Raw genomic sequence first — 24,195 nt, 5'->3', positions numbered from 1 at the left:
AAAGGGGGTCCAACCCGGTATTAGCAAGGTGTACCTAATAAAGTGGCCGGTGAGTGTATATTACATTTCTATGTTTGGGTTTAGATACACTTTTATTTTGCAGAATAAAGAGATTGCTCACCTGCTAATCCCAGATAGGCAACTAAGTATCTGGTTTCCAGACCGTCCTTCATGGTCCGCACTGCTCCATATAACGGAGGGATAATCATGATCAGGTTACTGACGGTGTTCCCTGAAAGAGATATGGAGAGGAGGATTATTACTCCAGACATACAACACATCCACCGTATCCAACACGTCCACCCGTACAACACGTCCACCCGTACAACACGTCCACCAGTACCCAACACGTCCACCAGTACCCAACACGTCCACCAGTACCCAACACGTCCACCCGTACAACACATCCACCCGTACCCAACACGTCCACCAGTACCCAACACATCCACCAGTACCCAACACGTCCACCCGTACCCAACACGTCCACCCGTACCCAACACGTCCACCCGTACCCAACACGTCCACCCGTACCCAACACGTCCACCCGTACCCAACACGTCCACCCGTACCCAACACGTCCACCCGTACAACACGTCCACCCGTACAACACGTCCACCCGTACAACACGTCCACCCGTACAACACGTCCACCCGTACAACACGTCCACCATACAACACGTCCAACATATCCAACACGTCCAACATATCCAACACGTCCAACATATCCAACACGTCCAACATATCCAACACGTCCAACACAACCAACACGTCCAACACAACCAACACGTCCAACACAACCAACACGTCCAACATATCCAACACGTCCAACATATCCAACACGTCCAACACAACCAACACGTCCAACACAACCAACACGTCCAACACAACCAACACGTCCAACACAACCAACACGTCCAACATATCCAACACGTCCAACATATCCAACACGTCCAACATATCCAACACGTCCAACGTATCCAAAACGTCCAACGTATCCAAAACGTCCAACGTATCCAACACGTCCAACATATCCAACACGTCTAACATATCCAACACCTCCAACGTATCCAACACCTCCAACGTATCCAACACGTCCAACATATCCAACACGTCCAACATATCCAACACGTCTAACATATCCAACACCTCCAACGTATCCAACACCTCCAACGTATCCAACACATCTAACATAGAAACTCTGCAAGAGATCACAAAATGCTCATGTCACCCCCCCCCCCCCCCCCCCCTTCATCCCTCCCATGGGAATAGAAAGATTTGGGTTTCATTTTCAGATACAAATACATGTAACCAGCCTAATGTAAATAATCTTACAAATGTATATAAAGTGGACCTTTTATTACCGTTACAGTTCTAATCCGGATGAGTAAATTCCTGACATTTCACAATTTTCAGCAACACAATATCATTCTTCAGAAAAAATTCCAACTCAAATCATTTTTGAGGTTCAGATTCAGTGACTTTGTCTAGGCTCATTATTGCTGCAGGCAGGAGGAAGCATTTCCTTAGTCCCCCCCCCCCCCCCCCAGTGAGAAGACTGTACAAAGTAACTTTGAAAGTCACAAACTAAAGGCCGTACACACGATAAGAAAATCTGAAGGGAAATTATATATATATATATATACACACACATACATACATACATATAAATACACACACATACTTTTTAAATTGAATGGTAAATTTTACATCTACTAACATCAGATCAATATAAAGGGGGAGGTCCCCGGACAGCATACGTGGGCATTGTATTGCAAGGTTCGCTTTAACCCAAAATGCTCGCTGACATAGAACACAGAAGTCTGAACTGCCAGCAGGAAGAGGGGTAAGCACTGGGCACACATTTCCATATCTCCGGTACAGAATTTGACTATTATGACTTTGTGGCTGATCTGCAGGTGGATGCTCCCGGCATGCATTACACAGGTGCTTGTGAAGTCGGTGTCCTAAATCCGGACTGCTTTTCATATCTGCATACAGGTACGGACGTGGTTTTCTATTGGTGACGGCAGGAGACCATATCTGTGTAATGTGTGTTGAATAGTCTAATGTACAGAGATCACCCAGAGGGAAATGTTTTTTTCTCAACAAAAGTGGAGTTACTCTTTAAGCAAGAAAAACGAAGCTGCTTTTTATAAGGATGAATTTTCACTGCGTTTTTCCTGTGCGAAAAATGCAACAAAATGCAAAGCCTTTAGACCCCGTTCACACTGGGGCGAGCCGACTTTGCCGGGCGACCTGTGAAGTCGCGGCACGCAGCTCGCACCGCGACCGGCACGGACTTCATATAATTGAAGTCAATGCAGGTCGCTCCAGGTCGCCCCAAAGAAGCTCCGGACCCTTTTTCTAAGTCGGAGCGACTTGTGTCGCTCCTATTAGAACAGGTCCACAGCTTCTCTACGGCAGGCGACCTACGGCGACCTGTCAGGCGACCAGGTCGCCTGACAGGTCGCCCCAGTGTGAACCGGCTCTTAAAGCCTACAGGACTCTTCTCACCACTGCGCTGTGTGTACAGGGTTACATAGTTAGTCAGGTTGAAAAAAAGACACAAGTCCATCCGGTTCAACCAAAAAAAAACAGTATTGAAAACCCAACCATACAATCCTTTATACACAATCCTATACCCGCTGTTGATCCAGAGGAAGGCGAAAATAAACCCCAACAAAGCATGATCCAATTTACTACAGTAGGGGAAAAAATTCCTTCCTGATCCCCCGAGAGGCAATCGGATATTCCCTGGATCAACTTTACCTTTAAATATTAGTACCCACTTATATTATGTACACCCAGGAAAGAATCCAGGCCTTTTTTAAAGCAATCTACTGAGCTGGCCAGAACCACCTCTGGAGGGAGTCTATTCCACATTTTCACAGCTCTTACGGTGAAGAAACCTTTCCATATTTGGAGGTGAAATCTGTTTTCCTCTAGAAGTAAAGATTCTGTGATGACCTTTAAGTGAACAACTCAACACCAAGATCACTATATGGACCCCTTATGTATTTATACAAGGTAATCATATCCCCCCTTAATCTCCTCTTCTCAAGAGAGAATTCAGTTCCTCCAATCTTTCCTCATAGCTGAGGTCCTCCATGCCTCTTATCAATTTGGTTGCTCTTCTCTGTACTTTCTCCAGTTCCCCAATATCCTTTTTAAGAACTGGTGACCAAAACTGAACTGCATATTCCAGATGAGGTCTTACTAATGATTTGTACAGGGGCACAATTACATCTCTCTCTCTCTGGAGTCCATGCCTCTGTTAATACAAGAAAGGACTTTGCTTGCTTTGGAAATCGCAGCTTGGCATTGCATGCTATTATTAAGCTTATGATCTACTAGAACACCCAGATCCTTCTCCGCTATGGATTCCCCCAGTTCTACTCCCCCTAGTATGTATGATGCATGCATATTCTTAGCCCCCAAGTGCATAACTTTACATTTATCAACATTAAACCTTAACCACTTAAGCCCCAGGCCTATTTCTGACACTTTTTGTTAAAATCTGTATTTTTTGCTAGAAAATTACTTAAAGAGGTTGTAAACTCAGTTAATTTTTTTTTTTTTTTTTTACAAGCTGAAAGAGAAACACATAATGAGCTAGTATGCATCGCATACTAGCTCATTATGAAATACCTTAGAACGAGCCCCCGCCGTGCCGTCCGCTCACCTCTATGACGGGCGACATGTCTAGTCGCCCGTCTTCCGGGATCGCGGCATCCGGCCAACTGATTGGCCGGAGCCGCGGTGACGTCACTCCCACGCGGGAGCCGACAGTCACGGCACGGATCTCTGAAGAAACGGCACCAGCGGCCGTTCCTTCAGAGCACATGCGCCAGTGACATCACTGGCTGCATGTAAGGTAAATATCTCCTAAACGGTGCATGTTTAGGAGATATTTACAGCACCTATAGGTAAGCCTTATCATAGGCTTGCCTATAGGTAAAAGTGTCAGAGGAGGGTTTACTTCCTCTTTAAAACCCCTAAACACATGTATTTTTTTTAGCAAAGACTCTGGAGAATAAAATGGCGGTCATTGCAATATTTTTTGTCACGCGGTATTTGTGCAGCGGTCTTTCAAACGTCATTTTTTTGGAAAAATTACGAAAAATCACATTTCACTGCATTAAAAAAAAAAAAAACTAAACAGTAAAGTTAGCCCGTTTTTTTTTTTTTGTATATTGTGAAAGATGATGTCACGCCGAGTAAATAGATACCCAACATGTTACGGTTTAAAATTGCGCACACTAGTGGAATGGTGACAAACTACGGTCAATAGAAATCTCCATAGGCGATGCTTTAAAATTTTTTAACGGTTACCAGTTTATCGTGGCGATACCTCACGTGTGGTTTGAACAGCGATTTCATTCGCGGCTCGACTTCCATATATGTTTTCTTTTGTGTGCGATGGGGGCAGCTAAATTTTTAAAAAATGTTTTCCTATTTATTTTTTTATTTATTTAATTTTAACAAAAAAAATAAAAAATCTGATCACTTTTATTGCTGTCACAGGCAATGTAAACATCCCTTGTGACAGCAATATGCAGTAACAGGTACTCTTTATGGAGGGATCGAGGGTCTTAAGCCCCATACACACACGCAGATTGTCGTCATACAAACGTCGGCGGACGAAAGATCTGCCGATTGTATGCGTGTTAGTATGGTGCCTCCGACAGCTGTCTGCACACAATCTGCGGACAAGAGTCTTTCTTGCAAACATGAAAATTTTTGTCTGCGGACACCAGAACGGACGATTGTTTGCCTGTCAGTACAGAAATCAGCCGACAGACCGCAGATTTGCAAGACTGGGCATGCTCAGAAAATAAAAAACACAGGGAAAGTTAACCATTACATGACATCACTTCTGCAGTCAGCTGAAGTCTGCGCACAAAATTCTTGTGCTGTCCTTGTGCTGTCTTTGCACTTTTCAACAGACACCGACATCCCGGGGAGAAAAGACGAACATTTGTATGACGACGATCTGCGTGTGTGTATGGGGCTTAAAAGACCCCAAACCCCTCCACTACACTTCCATGCATTCAAAACGCCGAAAACTGCATTTTTGAATACACTCACTTTTTTAATCTGCCGCCTTTAGCAGCCAAGTAGCCCGGATGTGACGTCATGGACGCCGCCTCCAGGTTACGTCATCGGAGACCCGAACAAAGCTGCACCTGGCTTAGATCGGGACTCCATCCAACCGGTGGACACGCCAGCTGGTTGCTCGGGTTACCCGGTGGGACGGGAGACCCGGGCAGAGCCGTGGAAGGCGGCCGGCTCCCCGGGGTAATGATCGAGCAGCTCCCGAGCCGCATCGGTCGTTACCGCCGGAAAGCCGACCGCCGGCTCCAAACAACGGTACCTTTGCGGTAAGTGGTTAAAAAGGGTATTTAGAAGTCCATCATACTGCATCTTTGATGCAGTTTTGGAAAACTGCACCAAAACGCAGGTCCCCACTGAGATGAATAGAAAACAGGTCATAAAACTTACCTGTGTTGCGTTTTTGATGCATTTTTTGAGTCACATGTCCAGGTTTTACAGGTGCATACTGGGTAAAAGGCACCCAGAAAACACATGCGTTTTTGTGCTGGAGTGGTGTGAAAGCAGCCTAAACCCCAAGACAGAGAGGACCATATACAAATCTGGATATCGAATACAGTAATCAAAACATGGAACAGCAGGCAGAAATGTGAAAGTTTAGTCAAAAAGTACTTTTGGGCAATTATAAGTGAAAATCTGTCCTCACTAATAATATGCTTCAGGATTATTTTTTGACAAGTCAAACAAGAGAAGAGCTGCGCCCCCGGTACACTCTACCCGAGCACAGCGCTAAATCCCGTCCCCGTCTCACCATGGACGGAGCGTGCAATTAAATCGCAGGAACACTCAGCTCCGCCATCAATCACCGCGCACGGTATAAACATGACAGATCCGCCTCTTATAGATTCCCCTATGAAGAGGACCTGAAGAATAATAATGTCACACATAGGGAGACGGAGCGGGAGGAATACGTGTGCTGGCCTTTACTGAACCCATGCCGGCTCTGACAACTACAAAGACGTCTCCATTCCCCTCTGTCTTCCCTTTTTAGAAGACAAAACATTAAAGTGATGTGACCGAACACGCAGCTAAGAAGGTAAAAATGTCAAGCTGACATGAAAAACAGGCAGTGAGCCATTGTAAGCAAAAAAAAGTTTTCGCTTTGCTCACGAAGTTTAAGAAATCTGAAAGCCTCAAGAGAATTTAATTTTTTTTTATTGGAAAATAGCCTAACCCATACATATCATCACAACTACTATGTGCATCCATATACCGCGTTTATTTCAGGACAAATTGGGCTTTCATTTGGTGGTAAATGGTAATGATTATCTGGCCAAAAATAGTAAAAATAAATAAATAAATAAATAAATTTGTTTAAAATGTAACTTTATATTTCTTGCTACTACCATAATGTACCACCAAAGAACAACCCAAAACATGTTCTCCTGCTCCTGATGATTGCAGTGATATCACCTACTAGAGCTTCACGATTCTGGCAAAAATGAGAATCATGATTTTTTTTGCTTAGAATGAAGATCACTATTCTCAAAATCCTTATTTTAAAGATAGATAGAATATAATATATCTAGAATATATATATATATATATATATATATATAGAATATAATATATCCATCTCTCTCTCTCTATATATATATATATATATATATATATATATATATATATATATATTGTGATTCTGCACTGCGCTGCTTTAACTGACAATTGCGCGGTCGTGCAACGCTGTACCCAAATCCAATTGATGTCCTTTTTTTCCACAAACAGAGCTTTCTTTTGGTGGTATTTGATCACCTCTGCGGTTTTTAGATTTTGTGCTATAAACAAAAAAAAAAGAGCGACAATTTTGAAAAAAAAAAAAACAATATTTTTTACTTTCTGCTATAAAACATTCCCAATAAAAAAATAAAAAAAAAATCTCTTTTTTTTTTATCATTTTAGGCCAATTTGTATTCTGCTACATAAGAGCCACCTGCTTTGTTTACATAAACAGGCGGCTCTGCTGTCATTCTAGCCAAAGATCGCGGGAGGCCGGCGGCAATCAAGCCCGCTCCTCCCGCGGTCTGACTCCCGCTGTGTCTAATCACAGGGGGAGTGCGGCTCTAGCGGCGCGCGCGTGTCGCTGAATCTATGTGCACATAATCGCGTAGATCTACGCACAGCCGAGCCGCTCTGCTGCAGTAAATCTGTGTGGGGCGGTCGGCAAGTGGTTAAAAGGCAGATCCTCCAGAATTTGTGCTTCCTCTGAAGCAGGACTTTTTTTTTTTTTTTTTTAAGGAATTCTGTGCAAGGAGAAAGGCCAAGAGCACCGACAGTTCCTGTCCTGGCCTTTACCCCTCAGACCAGCCACAGGGGTTAGGTGTAGGCCGGGGGGCTCCCTTTTTGGTTCTATGGTCCATAGGTTTCTGTTACACTCCCTTGCCCTGCTCCACTGGGGACTGTGAGGTGGCTAATGCCTCGTTTCCACTGAGCAGTACGGTTCGGTACACCTTGATCAGGCTTGCACTTCCACCGCCAAGCGAACCTCAGCTCAACAGTACCTCAACAGTGTAACTCCACCGTGTCCCAAAAAGTCCCAAAAAAGTGGTACGGTACGGTTCGGAATTAGGGTACCATTCACAACTTTTGACAATGGAAACGGCAAAAATTGCGTACCGTACTGAACCGAACCGTACCGCTCAGTGGAAACGAGGCTGCTCTGGGCCTGTAGTTGCTGAAAACATTCTTAGCCTGGAAAAAAAGAAAAATGAATGAAGTCACCACCTCTATAGACTGGTAAGCTGCAATACATTACATTTTTGTTCTTGGGTTTAGATATAATCAATCTCTCCCAAGGTACACGTGCATTTTCGGCACATAGAAACATGGTTTCTATATAATGTTGAATGCTGCGTGTGGATTTTTCAAACCTGTGATTTGCTTTATGCTTTAGAGATCCACTCTGGTTGAAATTTTACATTGCAGCTCACTATTGGCACTTTTCCACTGCAAGTACCGGCTAGTACCGGCTCGGCTCTACTCGGCCCTGCTTGGCCCGGTTTGCTTTTCCACTGCTGGTACCGCATGGTATAGTGTCGGAACGGTTCGGTACGGTATGGTATAGGTTTGCTTTTCCACTAAAGTAGTACTAAAGTTAAGTGGGTGGGATAACAACGGGGTGGGTGTGATTCTCTGACCAATCAGTGGCTAGTAGTGACTGCATGCAAAGGATTGTGGGATATGGTACCAGTTTGGTACCTGTTGGAACCACAATCGAGTAGGTACTGTTTTTTCAGAGCCGTACCGTACCGTTCGGTTCCATGCAGTGGAAAAGCAAACCTATACCGTACTGTACCGAACCGTTCCGACCCTATACCATGCGGTACCGCAGTGGAAAAGCACAAAAGCGTGCCGAACCGGTACGGTTCCATGCAGTGGAAAAGCGCCAAGAGTTCTCTTCCAGCCCCACTCACTAAATTCCCAGAGTTGCCACCATCAGCCCAGAATCTGGAGTTACAAAATACAGTCTCCATGTTCTGGGGTTCCAAGTCCTTTCCTTGGTAGGTGACCACATGGTTTTGTTCCCGGGACTTCGATCTCAGAAATCCTCTTTGCATGCAGGCATTGCTTGGAAAGTTTCCATCCACAGAGTAAAACTTTTTTATACACTGCTGCAAAGTCAAACGCGAGCCACGCCATAAACTGCAATAACGGAGATACAAGGCTGTATAACTGGAGGATGAGAGCCAATAAAACTCATTAAATCCGTCTCCTTTTTAATCAGGTTTTACAATTGTAATTAAAGTTTATTGAAAGATAATGGCTGAGCTAATTAGTTGTCGGACTAAATATGTATTGTCCCTTGAATTAAACTGCGTGACGAAGAGGAGCCAGCAGCCAGGACTGCACAAGCAGCAAAACCATGTGTCAAAGTGGAACTATAGTGTCAACTTCTTCCTTAAAAATAAAGTTGCATGTATAAAATAGCAAAAAACATTACAATTTTTTTTTTTTTTTTAAATAGTACTTTCCTGCAACGCTTAGGCTTCTTTCACACGGATTCGGTTTTCTTCCACTTAAAAAGAAAAAAACTGACCATATAATTATATCTGAACACACTGATCTGTTGTGGGTTCGCTGCGTTTAGCAAAATCTTTCTTGCTGCATTTTTTTAGTGTAGGTTTGGTGCGGTTAAAAAAAAAAAAAAAAAAAGAAGATGCAACCCCCCCCCCCCCACACTAAAATGCTTAGAAAACGCGTCAAAAATGCACTCACGGTAGCATTTTTGATGCGCTGAGTCACGTTTAATGTGAAAAACGCATTGCAATAGGAAAAGAGCCTCCGTGCCAAGCAAGAACTCCTAGACGAGGAAACAGAGCTTCAAAACCAAGCTGGAACTCCAGGACAAGAGAAAGGAGCTTCCAGGCAAGACAGGGACTCCTGAACAACGCATAGAGCCTCCAAGCCAAGCAGGAAATCCTTGACAGGATAAGGAGCCTCTAGATGAGTCCAAAGTTCTGGACACGAGAAGGGAGACCTAGACACGAAAAAAGGCACCTTCAAGCCAAGCTGCAACTTCTGGGAAACAAACCTCAGGCCAAGCAGGGACTGCTTGACAAAGAAAAGTAGCCTCCAGGTTAAGTGGGGGCTCTCGGATAAGGGAATGAAGCCTCCAAGCCAAGCAGGAACACAGACAAGGTAAAAGAGGTCTCCAGGTTTCCCCTGGGAAAGGCGTCTGCGGGCCAAGCCCGACCCCTGGGTAAAGGCGTCTGCGGGCCAAGCCCGACCCCTGGGAAAGGCGTCTGCGGGCCAAGCCCGACCCCTGGCAAAGGCGTCTGCGGGCCAAGCCCGACCCCTGGCAAAGGCGTCTGCGGGCCAAGCCCGACCCCTGGCAAAGGCGTCTGCGGGCCAAGCCCGACCCCTGGCAAAGGCGTCTGCGGGCCAAGCCCGACCCCTGGCAAAGGCGTCTGCGGGCCAAGCCCGACCCCTGGCAAAGGCGTCTGCGGGCCAAGCCCGACCCCTGGCAAAGGCGTCTGCGGGCCAAGCCCGACCCCTGGCAAAGGCGTCTGCGGGCCAAGCCCGACCCCTGGCAAAGGCGTCTGCGGGCCAAGCCCGACCCCTGGCAAAGGCGTCTGCGGGACAAGCCCGACCCCTGGCAAAGGCGTCTGCGGGACAAGCCCGACCCCTGGCAAAGGCGTCTGCGGGACAAGCCCGACCCCTGGCAAAGGCGTCTGCGGGACAAGCCCGACCCCCGGCAAAGGCGTCTGCGGGACAAGCCCGACCCCCGGCAAAGGCGTCTGCGGGCCAAGCCCGACCCCCAGCAAAAGCGTCTGCGGGCCAAGCCCGACCCCCGGCAAAGGCGCCTGCGGGCCAAGCCCAACCCCCGGCAAAAGGCGCCTGCGGGCCAAGCCCAACCACCGGGAAAGGCGCCTGCTGGCAAAGCCCAACCCCCGGGAAAGGTGCCTGCGGGCAAAGCAAAACCCCTGGGAAAGGCGCTTGCAGGTCAAGCCAAACCCCTGAGAAAGGCGCCTGCAGGTAAAGCCAAACCCCTGGCAAAGTGCCTGTGGGTCAAGCTGAACCCCTGAGAAAGGTGCTTGTGGGTCAAGCTGAATCCCTGGGAAAAGTGCCTGTGGATCAAGCTGAATCCCTGAGAAAGGTGCCTCCAGGCTAAGCAGACATTGCTGTACAAGGGACATAAGTCACTGGGCTAAGCAGGAACTCCCAGAAAAGGGAAAGGTGCCACCAAATTGTCATTGGGGTGTAGGAGGAAAGCACTCCCCCCCCCATGTTCCAGTTTTTGCCTAGTCACCACTAAACTTAAAATATAATAAATGCATTGATGGAAGTCCTGATAGTAAAATATGTCCAGTTTTCTATTTCGGAAAGTTTGCAAGCCTGAACGTGGCCCTCGGGGTAAAACCTATTCAGCAATCTGCTCTCCTCCTGTACAGGTAACAGTAACAGCAGGTCCTACAGGGTGTAAAATTATAACAGCAGCTTTACACTTGAGTGCACAATGTCACATCGATCGCATTACTCGCATCGCTGGCCGCAAACACAGCACTCCATCCTGCTAAACAAACCATTATTCACAGGAGAGCTCTACGGGGAAGGCGTGCTGCAATGTTATAGCCAGTCACGTTACCTGTGACCAGGAGCAATATTCCTATAGCAGATACATGATAAACAGCTGGAAAAGCATGGCAGATCATAGATTAGACATTTCTAGAGGACTTTATGCTGCATGTAGAAAGGTCAGTCCACCCAAGCCTGGAATTCCCACCACTTGAGAACCAAGTCAGCAACGACAGCTTACAAATTCTGTCAGTTCCTATCCGTTCCTTTTCAAAAATGCGAGCGCACTACATCCCTAAGGGCTCTATCGCTTCAACATGCATTTTTGATGCTTCGGCGATTCACACCAGTGTGGCTTTGAAATTGGGCTACTTCAGCGCGATTTCAAAGCCGCAGATCAGTGCAATTTGAATCCCTGATTTAACTGCGGCTTGGGACTTCATTTAACAGAAGTCTATGCAAGTCGCAGAAAAGTAGTAGAGGAATCTTCTTCAAAGTCGCTATGACTTGAGATGCAACGATTTGAATAGTTCCATTGCCAAAAAGAAGGGTGGGACTTGTAATGCAATTTTGAACTGTCAAATCCCATTGGTGGGAACGAGGGCTTAATATATCAAATGTAAAATATGAAATTACCCGCGCTGCTCCACAAAACAAATAAATATATAATACATACAGTGCTCGTGCTTAACTTAATGTGCACAATAAAAATTGCCAATCAATATACATAAATAATGAACGTGAATGAATAAAATAAATCAATAAATATAAACTGTTGTCTTAATCTTTCAATTAATGATGTGCTCAAAAAACATTGTGCCGTGACAGTCTTTGTGCAAAAATATAAGTTCAAAGTGCTGCGTGCTCATACAAAAAATGCTGGTGCTCTCTGTACACGAGTAGGTGCTCCCCTCTTGGTCCCCCACTCACCAGAAGGCTTTTGATAACGCTCTATGTGAGGAGCGAAACGCGTCAAGCTATTCATCCGAATATATACTACGCCAGTCTGCATCCTACTTCCGGCAACGGGGATACGGGGAGTGAGTATAGCCATTTGAAGTGGCGACCCGTGGGATGATTTTCAGGCGTTTGAACCTCTGCTAAATTGTAAGTGTAACCTGTATTGTGTGCATCGAATAAAGTGTTTACATACTTCACGATGCCAGCATCTCTTTCTTTTTTGAGCATCACCTGGATGTTGTGATCTACAATACACCTATAAAGCGGTTGAAAGGCTCGCCCAATAAGGCATTTATCTTCAAAGGATATTCTGAAAGCGCTGTAATATTTGGCTTCTGGTGAGTGGGGGACCAAGAGGGGAGCACCTACTCGTGTACAGAGAGCACCAGCATTTTTTGTATGAGCACGCAGCACTTTGAACTTATATTTTTGCACAAAGACTGTCACGGCACAATGTTTTTTGAGCACATCATTAATTGAAAGATTAAGACAACAGTTTATATTTATTGATTTATTTTATTCATTCACGTTCATTATTTATGTATATTGATTGGCAATTTTTATTGTGCACATTAAGTTAAGCACGAGCACTGTATGTATTATATATATATATATATATATATTTATTTGTTTTGTGGAGCAGCGCGGGTAATTTCATATTTTACACTTTTTAAGGCACATCCCTTTCTTATACCAAGCAGCAGCCCACTTTATTGTATTATAAGAGCTATTTTAATCCTGAGCGCTAGCCTTTTATAAATTAATATATCAAATGCCCGGTGTATGTTAATTTTCTATTTGTTTTAAAGGGGCTCAGTAGAATCCAGACTCCGTAGTACCCTCAAGTTCCGTAATAGCCCTGCTCAGCAGATCCCCCGCTTAGTAGTACCCCCAACTCTGCTGATCCCCTGCTCAGTAGTACCCTCGTTCAGCAGATACCTCATACAGTAGTACTCCCAGCTCCGCTGATCACCCGCTCAATAGTAACCCCTAGCTCCACTGATCCCCCACGTAACGGTAACCCTTGGATCCGCTGATCCTCCGCGCAACTGTAACCCTTAGATCCACTGATCCCCCCGCTCAGTGGTAACTCTTAGCTCTGCTGAACCCCATTCAATAGTAACCCTTAGCTCTGCTGATACCCCGCTCAATAGTAACCCTTAGCTCTGCTGGTCCCCCCGTGCAATAGTAACCCATAGCTCTGCGAATACCCCAGCTCAATAGTAACCCTTCGCTCTGCTGATCCCCCGTTTAATAGTAACCCTTAGCTCCACTGACCCCCCGCTCAGTAGCAACCCTTAGGTCTGCTGATCCCCCACTCTGTAGTAACTATTAGCTCTACTGATACCCCGCTCAGTAGTAACACTTTGCTCTCCTGATCCTCCACTAAGTAGTAACCCCCCACCCTCTGCTGATCCCCCACTCAGTAGTAACCCCCCCCCCCGGCTCTGCTAATCCCCCACTCTTTAATGCCCAGCTCTTTAAAACCCTCATCTCTGCTGATCCTCTGGTTTGCTGATTCCCCCATCCCAGTTCCCCTCCCCTATTTTTCCCATGCTGCTCACAACATTAAATATCTGCTAGTTTTTCCTGCCCCGGCCCCCCAGCTCTTCTGATCCTCCACCGCTCAGCCCTCACTTCAGTCCTCACTCACCTTCCACTACAGCATTCCCACATTGCACACCACATGTGCTGCTCCCTAGTTGCTCCACTCCGGACCCTGCTCACTCCGCCCCCTTGAAGACGTCGTAATGACGAAACGCATTGGGAGGAGCTAGCCGAACGTCATTGCGCCACACCCAGAAACCCCGGAGGTCAGCCATCTTTTTGGTTATCCACTGGAAACAACATCGCTACCACATATCGCTGTGGAACTGCATCTTTGATGTTTTATATCTGCTTGTTTTCTTGTATCTGGGTGAGTGCATACCCTATAAGCTTTGAATAAAGTTGTATGATTTTAAAGGATAATGCACTATGGGCCTATTTTTCTTTTAATCTCTCCGTGAGCCATTAAGGCCTTTACTGGCTAGCCACGCAGTGGAGTACTTTGATGCACACGATTGGAGCATTATACTGCATAAATATCATGGTCTTCTTGAAAGATGCAGACTTTTTCCTGTACCACTGCTTGAAGAAAGGGTCTTCCAAAAAACTGGCAGTAGGTTTGGGTATGGATTTTGAGTCCATTTTCAAACCGAAAAGGTCCAACTAGCTCATCATTAATATTACTAGCCCATACCAGTACCCCACCTCCACCCTGTTGGCGTCTGAGTCAAAGTGGAGCACTGTGCCGTTACTAATCCAGCCACAGGCCCATCCATCTGGTCCATCAAGAGTCACTCATCTCATCAGTCCATGAAACCTTTGAAAATCTGCCTTCAGATATTTCTTGGCTCTGTCTTGACGTTTTAACTTATAGTACGTCTTTTTCAGCAGTGGTCCATTTCAGCCTTCCTTACCTTGGCCATGTCTCTGAGCGCTGAACACCTTGTACTTCTGGGCATTCCAGGTAGGTTGCATTTCCGAAATATGACAGCACTAGACAATAATGTCCTCCTGGTAGCTTCACATTTGATTCTTCTCAAATCTTTGGCAGTTAATTTGCATCTTATTTTTTCTCAACACGTTTCTTGCGACCCTGTTGACTATTTGCAATAAAACGTTTGATGATTCTGTGATCACGCCGCAATAGCTTACCAATTTCGAGAATGCTGCAGCCCTCTGAAATACTTTACAATTGACTTTTCAGAGTCCGTAAAACCTCTTTTTTGGCCCATTTGAGGAAAAGAAGCTGCCTAAACATTTGCACACCTTGATATAGAATGTTGATCTCATTAGGCCACACCCTCCCTCATTACACAAATACACATCACCTGATATGCTTAAATCCAATGAGCATTCAAGTTTATACAGCTTGGAGCCGTATGCATAAAAATGATGATTTGGTCAAAATACTCACTTGCCAAATAACTGTGCACTCAATGCTTCTATCTATCTATCTATCTATCTATCTCTAGCGGCAGAGTGACCCCCCACCATACAATAGTAACCAATAGGGGGGGCATAAACATAGAAGTCATGAAGTCATGCTGTTTTGCCTATACCCCACCAACATTTCAGCCAACAGCAAACACTCAAATGATGCATGAATTAATACATTAATTATTTATAGACAATAAAATTAATTGTAAAAGGTAAATTTTGTATTTAAATAACAAACATGTCAAACTTACCTGCTCTGTGTAATGGTATTGCACAGAGCAGCCCGAATTCTCCCCCTCTGGGTTCACTGGGCTTCTGGTACCTCTCCCCTCCTGAGTTCCCTCATAGATAGCCAGCCGCTTGCTAAGGGTGCATTCATGGAAGCTTAATCCTGAGCCACATTGCCTGCATCTATTACAACACAGTGTTCAGTACCCCCATAGCAAGCAGCTTGCTAAGGGTGCACTCATGTAGGCTTAAGGGCCATACACACTATAAGATTTTCTGAAGACTTTTCTTCCTTCAGATTTACCTTTTCTATGTAGTGCAAGGGCCTGCCAGATTGCAGACAAATTGAAAGTGTTTAGGTTTGACCTCATATTATATGGTTTTGGTAAATCTAAAGGACAAAGTCTTCAGAAAATCTTATAGTGTGTATGGCCCATTAATCCCGAGCCGCACTGCGTGCATCTAATGAAACAGTGTTCAGTACCCCCACAGCAAGCCGCTTGCTAAGGGTGCACTCATGTAGGCTTAATCCTGAGCCACGCTGCCTGCATCTATTGAAACACAGTGTACAGTATCCCCCCATAGTAAGCCGCTTGCTAAGGGTGCACTCGTGTAGGCTTAATCCTGAGCCGCACTGCGTGCATCTATTGAAACACAATGTTCAGTACCCACATAGCAAGCAGCGTGCTAAGGGTGCACTCATGTAGGCTTAATCCTGAGCCGCACTGCGTGCATCTATTGAAACACAGTGTTCAGTACCTCAATAGCAAGCCGCTTGCTAAGAGTGCATTCATGTAGGCTTAATCCTGAGTCGCACTGCGTGCATCTATTGAAACACAATGTTCAGTACCCCCATAGCAAGCTGCTTGCTAAGGGTGCACTCGCGTAGGCTTAATCTTGAGCCGCACTGCGTGCATCTATTGAAACACAGTGTTCAGTACCTCCATAGCAAGCCGCTTGCTAAGGGTGCACTTGTGTAAGCTTAATCCTGAGCCACACTGCCTGCATCTATTGAAACACAGTGTACAGTATCCCCCCATAGCAAGCCGCTTGCTAAGGGTGCACTCGTGTAGGCTTAATCCTGAGCCACTCTGCCTGCATCTATTGAAACACAGTGTTCAGTACCCCCATAGCAAGCAGCGTGCTAAGGGTGCACTCGTGTAGGCTTAATCCTGAGCCGCACTGCGTGCATCTATTGAAACACAGTGTTCAGTACCCCCATAGCAAGCTGCTTGCTAAGGGTGCACTCGTGTAGGCTTAATCCTGAGCCACGCTCCATGCATCTATTGAAACACAAAGTTCAGTACCCCCATAGCAAACAGCGTGCTAAGGGTGCACTCGTGTAGGCTTAATCCTGAGCCGCACTGCGTGCATCTATTGAAACACAGTGTTCAGTACCTCCATAGCAAGCCGCTTGCTAAGGGTACACTCATGTAGGCCTAATCCTGAGCCCCACTGCTTGCATCTATTGAAGCACAATGTTCAGTACCCCCACAGCAAGCCGCTTGCTAAGGGTGCACTCGTCTAGGCTTAATTCTGAGCCGCACTGCATTCATCTATTGAAACAGTGTTCAGTGTCCCCATAGCAAGATGCTTGCTAAGGGTGCACTCGTGTAGGCTTAATCCTGAGTCGCACTGAGCGCATCTATTGAAACAGTGTTTAGTACCCCCATAGCAAGCCACTTGCTAAGGGTGCACTTGTGTAGGCTTAATCCTGAGCCGCACTGCCTGCATCCATTGAAACACAGTGTACAGTATCCCCGATAGCAAGCCACTTGCTAAGGGTGCTCTCATGTAGGCCTAATCCTGAGCCCCACTGCGCGCATCTATTGAAACGGTATTCAGTACCCCCATAGCAAGCTGCTTGCTAAGGGTGCACTGGTGTAGGCTTAATCCTGAGCTGTACTGCCTGCATCTATTGAAACACAGTGTTCAGTATCCCCATAGCAAGCAGCTACCTAAGGGTGCACTCATGTAGGCTTAATCCTGAGCCGCACTGCGGCTCCGCCCTGCCACCTGCTCTCCCACAAATCACTGGATTTGATTGACAGTAGCAGGAGCCAATGGCTCTCAGAGTCCACGAAGGAGAAAGAGAGCAGCGTTGCTGCTCTTGGGCACAGTGCTGGACTGAGATTGGGCTCAGTTAAGTATTTGGGGGGGCTGCACCTAAAAGGTTTTTTACCCTAATGGAGAGTATGCCTTTACAGCCACTTTGGAATGATTACACATCTTGTATGTAGACTTTGGTTCCCCTATGTACCAGAACAGAAGAAGGGAAAGTGCTCTCCTAGCCACCATGACCTTCTTCGTTGTCTTAGGTTGTAGTATTATGTCTAACATGAATACACACAATTGGTCTTAATTGCATGACACAGATCCTTGCCAAGCTGCCTCCAAATAAAAATCTCTTGGCTCACGATCAAACATTTCTGTAATTGAGCTCACTGAGCACTTCCAGCACTAACCAGGCCAACCCTTATTTACCACGACGCGGGCTGTTTGGTCTGTCGCCTCCGGTTGTGTACATACATTGCACAAAGCAGGGATCAGTGATTGGCACACATGGGGTATGTTCCCCAGAGATCTTCCGCTTATTCCTGTTTGCAGACACATTATCAGCATATTACAAGAACTGGTGGGAGCTGTGTGTGGGCACATCCCTCAGGGATAGATGGCAAGGATTGCCGCAAAGGGCTAGGTTGTGTGGGATGAATGTCAACAGATGGGCAGAATTCCTCTGGTGCAGTGGTGTGTCGCAGGCTCCTCACCTGATTGTTGCTTTAATTATTATTACAAGTACTTATATAGCGGCGTCAATTTATGCAGCACTTTACATATATATTGTACATTCACGTCAGTCCCTGCCCTCAAGGAGCTTACAATCTAAGGTCGCTAACTCATGTTCATGCATACACATACTAGTGTGGCCAATTTAGAAAGGAGCCATTTGCCCTTCCAGCATGTCTTTGGAGTGTGGGAAGAAACCGGAGTACTCTGGAAAAACCCACACAGGCACAGGGAGAACATGCAAACTCCAGGCAGATAATGCCATGGTTAGGATTCAAACCAACGACCCTAGTGCTGCTAGGTGGAAGTGCTCACCACTTAGCCACTGTGCTGCTTTAACCACTTTACCACTGGAGGATTTTGCCGTCTTACGTCTGGGCCACTTTTTGCGATTCGGCACGGTGCGACTTTAACTGACAATTGCGCGGTCGTGCGACGCCGCACCCAAACGAAATTTACGTCCTTTTTTTCCCACAAACAGAGATTTCTTTTGGTGGTATTTGATCACCTGTGCGATTTTTACTTTTTGCGCTATAAACAAAAAAAGAGCGTAAATTTTGAAAAAATAACAATATTTTTCACATTTTTTTATATGAAATTCCCCCCAAAAAAATGTAAAAATCAAATTTTTTTAAAATTTTTGGCCAATTTGTTTTCTGCTACCTATGTTTGGTAAAAAAAAAAAAATCACAATAAGCGTATTTTGATTGGTTTGCGCAAAAGTTATTACCAAGGGAAAGATTTATGTCATTTTTGGTGTTTTTTTTTTTAACGAGTAATGGCGGCGATCTGCGATTTTTTTGCGGGACTGCGACATTGCGGCGGACAGATCGGACCCTTGACTGACATTTTTTACACTTTTGGGGTTACCAGTGACATTACTACAGTAATCAGTGCTATACATATGCACTGTTACTGTAAAAATGACACTGGCAGGGAAGGGGTTAATTTTTATTGGTGATCAAGGGGTTAATGTATGCCTGGTGCTTACTGACGTGTGTGGGGGGAGGGGACTGAGTGACACAAGGACAGATCGCAGGTTCAGCTATGCTGAACCCTGCAATCTGACCCTGCCTGTCACTTAGGAGATCCGCCCGCTTTGTTTACACAAGCAGGCGGATCTCCACACTCGATTCCCCGACGATCAGGGAAGAGCAGCGGTGATCGCCGCCGCTCCTCCTCTGGCCCGACTCCCGCTGTGACTGAATACAGCGGGAGCGAGCCTCCGGCGGCGCGCGCGCGCGCGCCGCCAAGAGAGGGGAATTCTGGTGACGTAGTACTACATCGCCAGACGTTATCGAGTCACTTTGCCGCAGTACAGCTCTAGTGAGCAGTGCGGAAGTGGTTAATACCTCAACCTCCTGAGCAAAAGCAGAATTGTCACTCAAATGGTGGTCATCAATTTTTGGGATATAGGGCGCCTCAAGTGCGGCCCTTGACATCGCCAAAGGGCAACACATAATATTTCATGAATGTAATATTACAGAAAACTGGCAAACCGAAGACGTGCAACCGGAGACGGTCAAAAGCTGAAGGAAATGGTCAGAGCCTGGAGATTCATTACAGGAGACTGCTAGAGTTCAATATAATAGCTCCTTTACAAATCTATGCTTCCAAATCTTTTTGGTTTCTAATAAGTGCCCAAGGCCCCCCTGAGCCACAGGTTGGGCACCAGGGCCCTAAAGAAGTCACCTTTGCTCCTCCCGTGGCAGCTACATAAAAGGGTATGTAGGGAGGTGGTGGAGGAGCTAGTCCACTGACTGATCCTGGGACAGTCACATTTTTCAGGAAGTTTAAAGAAGCATCACAAGCTAAGAAAGTAAATAATTTATGGAAAAGAAAAAATGTAAGAATTTTAACTACTTTTTTGTGCAGTTTTCTTCATTTGGCTCTTTACAGCCAAATTAGCCCCACATGCCCCTCCCCTCAAAAACAAATGAAATGCCCATTTTACTCACTTCTTCTCCACATGCTCCTCCTCTTCTCCATGTGCCACCATAGGAAGCCGCTTCCTATTGTGGCACATGTGCAGGGTCCATCCAGAGCTGGGCTATGTGCATCTATTGACACACACACACACACCAGCTTAGCCCTGCCCCCTGCTCCCAGATCACTGGGTTTGATTTACAGCAGCAGGAGTCAATGGGGAGACTCCTGCTGTTTTCACCGAGTCCAGTGAGGAGGGAGAGAGAGAACAGCGTGGCTGCTCTGGGACACATCGCTAGAACAAGGTGCCATCAGTGCCACTACGGTGCTCACCAGTGCCCCGCGGGGCCACTACCGTGCTCACCAGTACCCCGCGGGGCCACTACCGTGCTCACCAGTACCCCGCGGGGCCACTACCGTGCTCACCAGTGCCCCGCGGGGCCACTACCGTGCTCACCAGTGCCCCGCGGGGCCACTACCGTGCTCACCAGTGCCCTACGGGGCCACTACCGTGCTCACCAGTGCCCTACGGGGCCACTACCGTGCTCACCAGTGCCCTACGGGGCCACTATCGTGCTCACCAGTGCCACTATCGTGCTCACCAGTGCCACTATCGTGCTCACCAGTGCCACTACTTTTTTTTTTTCTTTTGACAGGTACTGTTGTGGAGGGATCTGGGTGTCTAAAAGACCCCAAACCCCTCCTCTGCACTTAAAAGCATTCAAAACGCCAAGTTTGGATGTTTTGAATGCTGTCATTTTTTTAATTTGGCGCCAGTACCCGGAAGTGATGTCATGACATCACTTCTGGGTTTTTACATGGAGACCCGATCAGAACCAAATGCGGCTTTGATCGGGTCTTCTCTTTGGCGGCCGTGCAGGCTGGTTGCCCGGGTCTCCCGGTGGGATGGGAGACCCGGGTGAGCTGCGGAAGGCAGCGGGAGGAGGGGGGACGTCCCCTCCGGCTCCTTGTAATGACAGCCAAGCGGCTTCTCAGCCGCATCGGTTGTCATTACAAGACAGCCGACCGTTGGCTATGGACGCCGGTACTGGGATGATGCCTCTGGCTGCAGACATCACTCCGGTACATGCACTTTCCAGAAATATTGGCAACCACAGGGGCCGATTCCGATAAAACGGGGAAAGTGCATACCAGCCCCCGATATATCGACTTTGCCGATAATCGGTCGATCCCTAGTTTACATTTCTTGTGACTGCAATAAAAGTGATCAAAAAAAGGACAGTGTAAAACAAAAAAAAAAAATTTAAATGTGCAGAATATCGGCACCTAATATCGGCCTGAAGGGTGGCTGGAAAATCAGTATCGGTAATGGTATCAGCCCTGGAAAAAACTATTTTTGTAGGTCGATCCCTACAGTGTTGCATGACAGAGTAATTGTCATTCAAAGTGTGAGAGCACTGAAAGCTGAAAATTGGCCTGGTCAGGAAGGGGGTATAAGTGCCCGGTAGGCAAGTGGCTAAACGCTACATCCATCAACATTCTTCACAAACCGCCATTAGCAGCAAACCGCACACCATTGTTCACAGGCCCTAAGATTAATAAGGGAACAAATATAAATCTTCCATAGGTAAGACTATCAGGGTTTAAAAGGCAATATTTAGATTCTTTCCTAAGCCTCACTGTGTCTGGTTACCTTCAGTATTACGAGGCATCCCATGACCCAATTAAACTATTTAGACACACGGGTCAAAAAAGACTGTGGATCACTTTACATTTTGAAAAATAAAACAAATCTTTTTATATATGTTTATTCTGTATTTAGCCGTTGATTGCACTAAAGGCCTCATTCACTAGGCTAAAAAAAATGCCGCTTTTACAGGCGTTTGGTGTCAGCCTGACAAGTCGTGGTCCCTCACAGTCCATTGCCCGCTACAGGACCCGTTCTAATATGAGCAAAAGAGATTGGCCCGCGGGACTTTAGATGAGGTATGTGCTAGTGGCTGGAGATCAATAAAATACACAAATAGATAGGTAAAGCAATATTAGGTTCTTTATTGCAAATATGTTATAAAAGTAACAATGATGTCATGTGCTCAATATCACATGACGTAGCTCAATAGCTAAAATATAAATAGTATACAACATAAACAATGGTACATTGCATATTGGCATACACCTTGGTGTTACAGCTTGGTTACAGAAATAGCCTTAATAATAGAGTATATTGCATCGTGATCTGACACGTTTCGAGAGCTAAAACTCCCTTCTTCAGAGATCAATGTATTCAAGATACAATGTATTCAAGATATATCTACAAGGAAACAATATGTTGGAGTAAGCAGTAAAAGGTAAGAAGGTTCAATGAAGTATGGACTCAAAGGAGTACCGAATACTCGTGGGTCAAAATTTTAAATTTTGACTTCTGTGTGGTAGCGGTAAACCAAGTCGCTCCGACTTAGAAAAAGGGTCCTGTACTACTTCGGGGCGACCTGGAGGCGACTTGCATAGACATTCATGTTATGAAGTCCGTGCAAGTCGCACCGAAGTCGCGCTGCACGCGACTTCGCAGGTCGCTCCCGAAAGTCGGAGCGACCTAATGTGAACGGGGGCGTTTACAGGCAGAAAAAAAAAAAAAAAAAAAACACACATCCAGGAGCAAAGCTTTTGGGCAGAAAAGAAATGGAACGGGCATAAATGCTAGGGATGTACTGAAATTTCCAAGGCCAAAAATGATCTGCCGAAAATAGGGTTTTCAGTTTGGTAATGAACGATGCCTTTTCCAGCATGATGGAGCACATTGACATAAGACCCCTTTCACACATGGAGTTTGTTCAGATCCACCTGTCAGTTTTTTTTTGGCGGATCTGAATGAACGCCCCATGCATCCCTATGGGGCATCGGATGTCAGCGGAAACATGTCCGCTGACATCCGATCCGTCCAAACCGGACGGATGGAAACCCTATTTTCCATCCGTCTGGCAGATCAGATTGGATGAGAACGGACAGACGGTCTGTTCCCATCCGATTCCCCCATAAAGATGAATGGGGACCTGACAGCTCTGTCTCCGTACACAGCGCAGAGATACAGCTGCCATCCGCCTGCTCAGCGGATCGATCCCCCGCTGGGCAGACTCCGTATGTGAAAGAGCCCTAAGGCAAAAAGTATAGACTAAGTGGCTTGGGGAACAAAACATCAAAAGTTTTGGGTCCATGGCCAGGAAACTCCCCAGACCTAAGGCTCTCTTCACATACTGGCGTATTGGCCACAATTCTGAATCATTGCAAATTGCGGGAACGCCTGTGCGATTCCCGGAACTTGCAATGGCACCCCAAATGTGGCTCCATTTTGCTGCAATTGTCGCCCGACTAATTGCGGTAAAATCACGCAAACAGAATCGCAGGACGCCTGTCAGTCAAGTCAGGGTAATTGCACAGGTGTCCTGTGATTTGCAATGATTCGGGATCACAGGTAGAATCACGGAGAACGGAGCCTTAACCCTATTGAAAACTTGTGGTCAATCCCGAAGCGGCGAGTGAAGAAAAAAACCCTCACAAATTCTGACAAACTCCAAGCATTGATTATGGAAGAATGGGCGGCCATCAGTCAGGATGTGGCCCAGAAGTTGAGTGACAGCATGCCAGGGCGAATTGCAGAGGTCTTGGAAAAGAAGGGTCAACACTGCAAATATTGACTCTTTGCATAAACCTAATGTAATTGTCAATGAAAGCCTTCAACACTTATGAAATGCTAATAATACTTCAGTATATCATAGTAAAATCTGACAAAAATATCCAAAAACAATGAACAAATCAGTTTAGTTTAATCTAAAGGAGATTTTTTAATATAAAACTGTACAATCAGGTTGCAGATCGTATGGTCAGCTTAAGACTTGCCCAAACTATAGGCCAGTGGTCTCCAAACTGTGACCTGTGGGCCAAAAGCGTCCCTTTGCTCATTTGAATGCAGTCCTTACACTGATACTATTTCTCCCACGGACACCAATGATGGGGCACGGAATCTCCCACTGACACCAAAGATGGAGTACCATTCCTCCCACTGACACCAATGATGGGGTACCATTCCTCCCACTGACACCAATGATGGGGTACTATTCCTCCCACTGACACCAATGATGGGGTACTATTCCTCCCACTGACACCAATGATGGGGCACTATTCCTCCCAATGATGGGGCACTATTCCTCCCACTGACACCAATGATGGG

The 24,195-nt window shown here is 46.1% G+C and overlaps 1 protein-coding gene across 1 annotated transcript in view; it reads right to left on the bottom strand.

The window, feature by feature from the left end:
• Positions 1-24,195, bottom strand: part of ACER3 (alkaline ceramidase 3) — a 117,164-nt gene that overhangs the window by 49,249 nt on the left and 43,720 nt on the right. The window contains exon 2 of the mRNA XM_082245917.1: positions 122-232. Within this exon, the coding sequence (XP_082102043.1) occupies positions 122-232 (111 nt within the window). The remainder of the gene's footprint in view (positions 1-121; positions 233-24,195) is intronic.

This window comes from Pelophylax lessonae (genome assembly GCF_965119305.1).
Source record: "Pelophylax lessonae genome assembly, chromosome: 2".
NCBI lineage: Eukaryota > Metazoa > Chordata > Amphibia > Anura > Ranidae > Pelophylax > Pelophylax lessonae.
The sequence above is the reverse complement of the archived record's forward strand: the minus strand, read 5'-3'. Positions and strand labels throughout refer to the sequence as shown.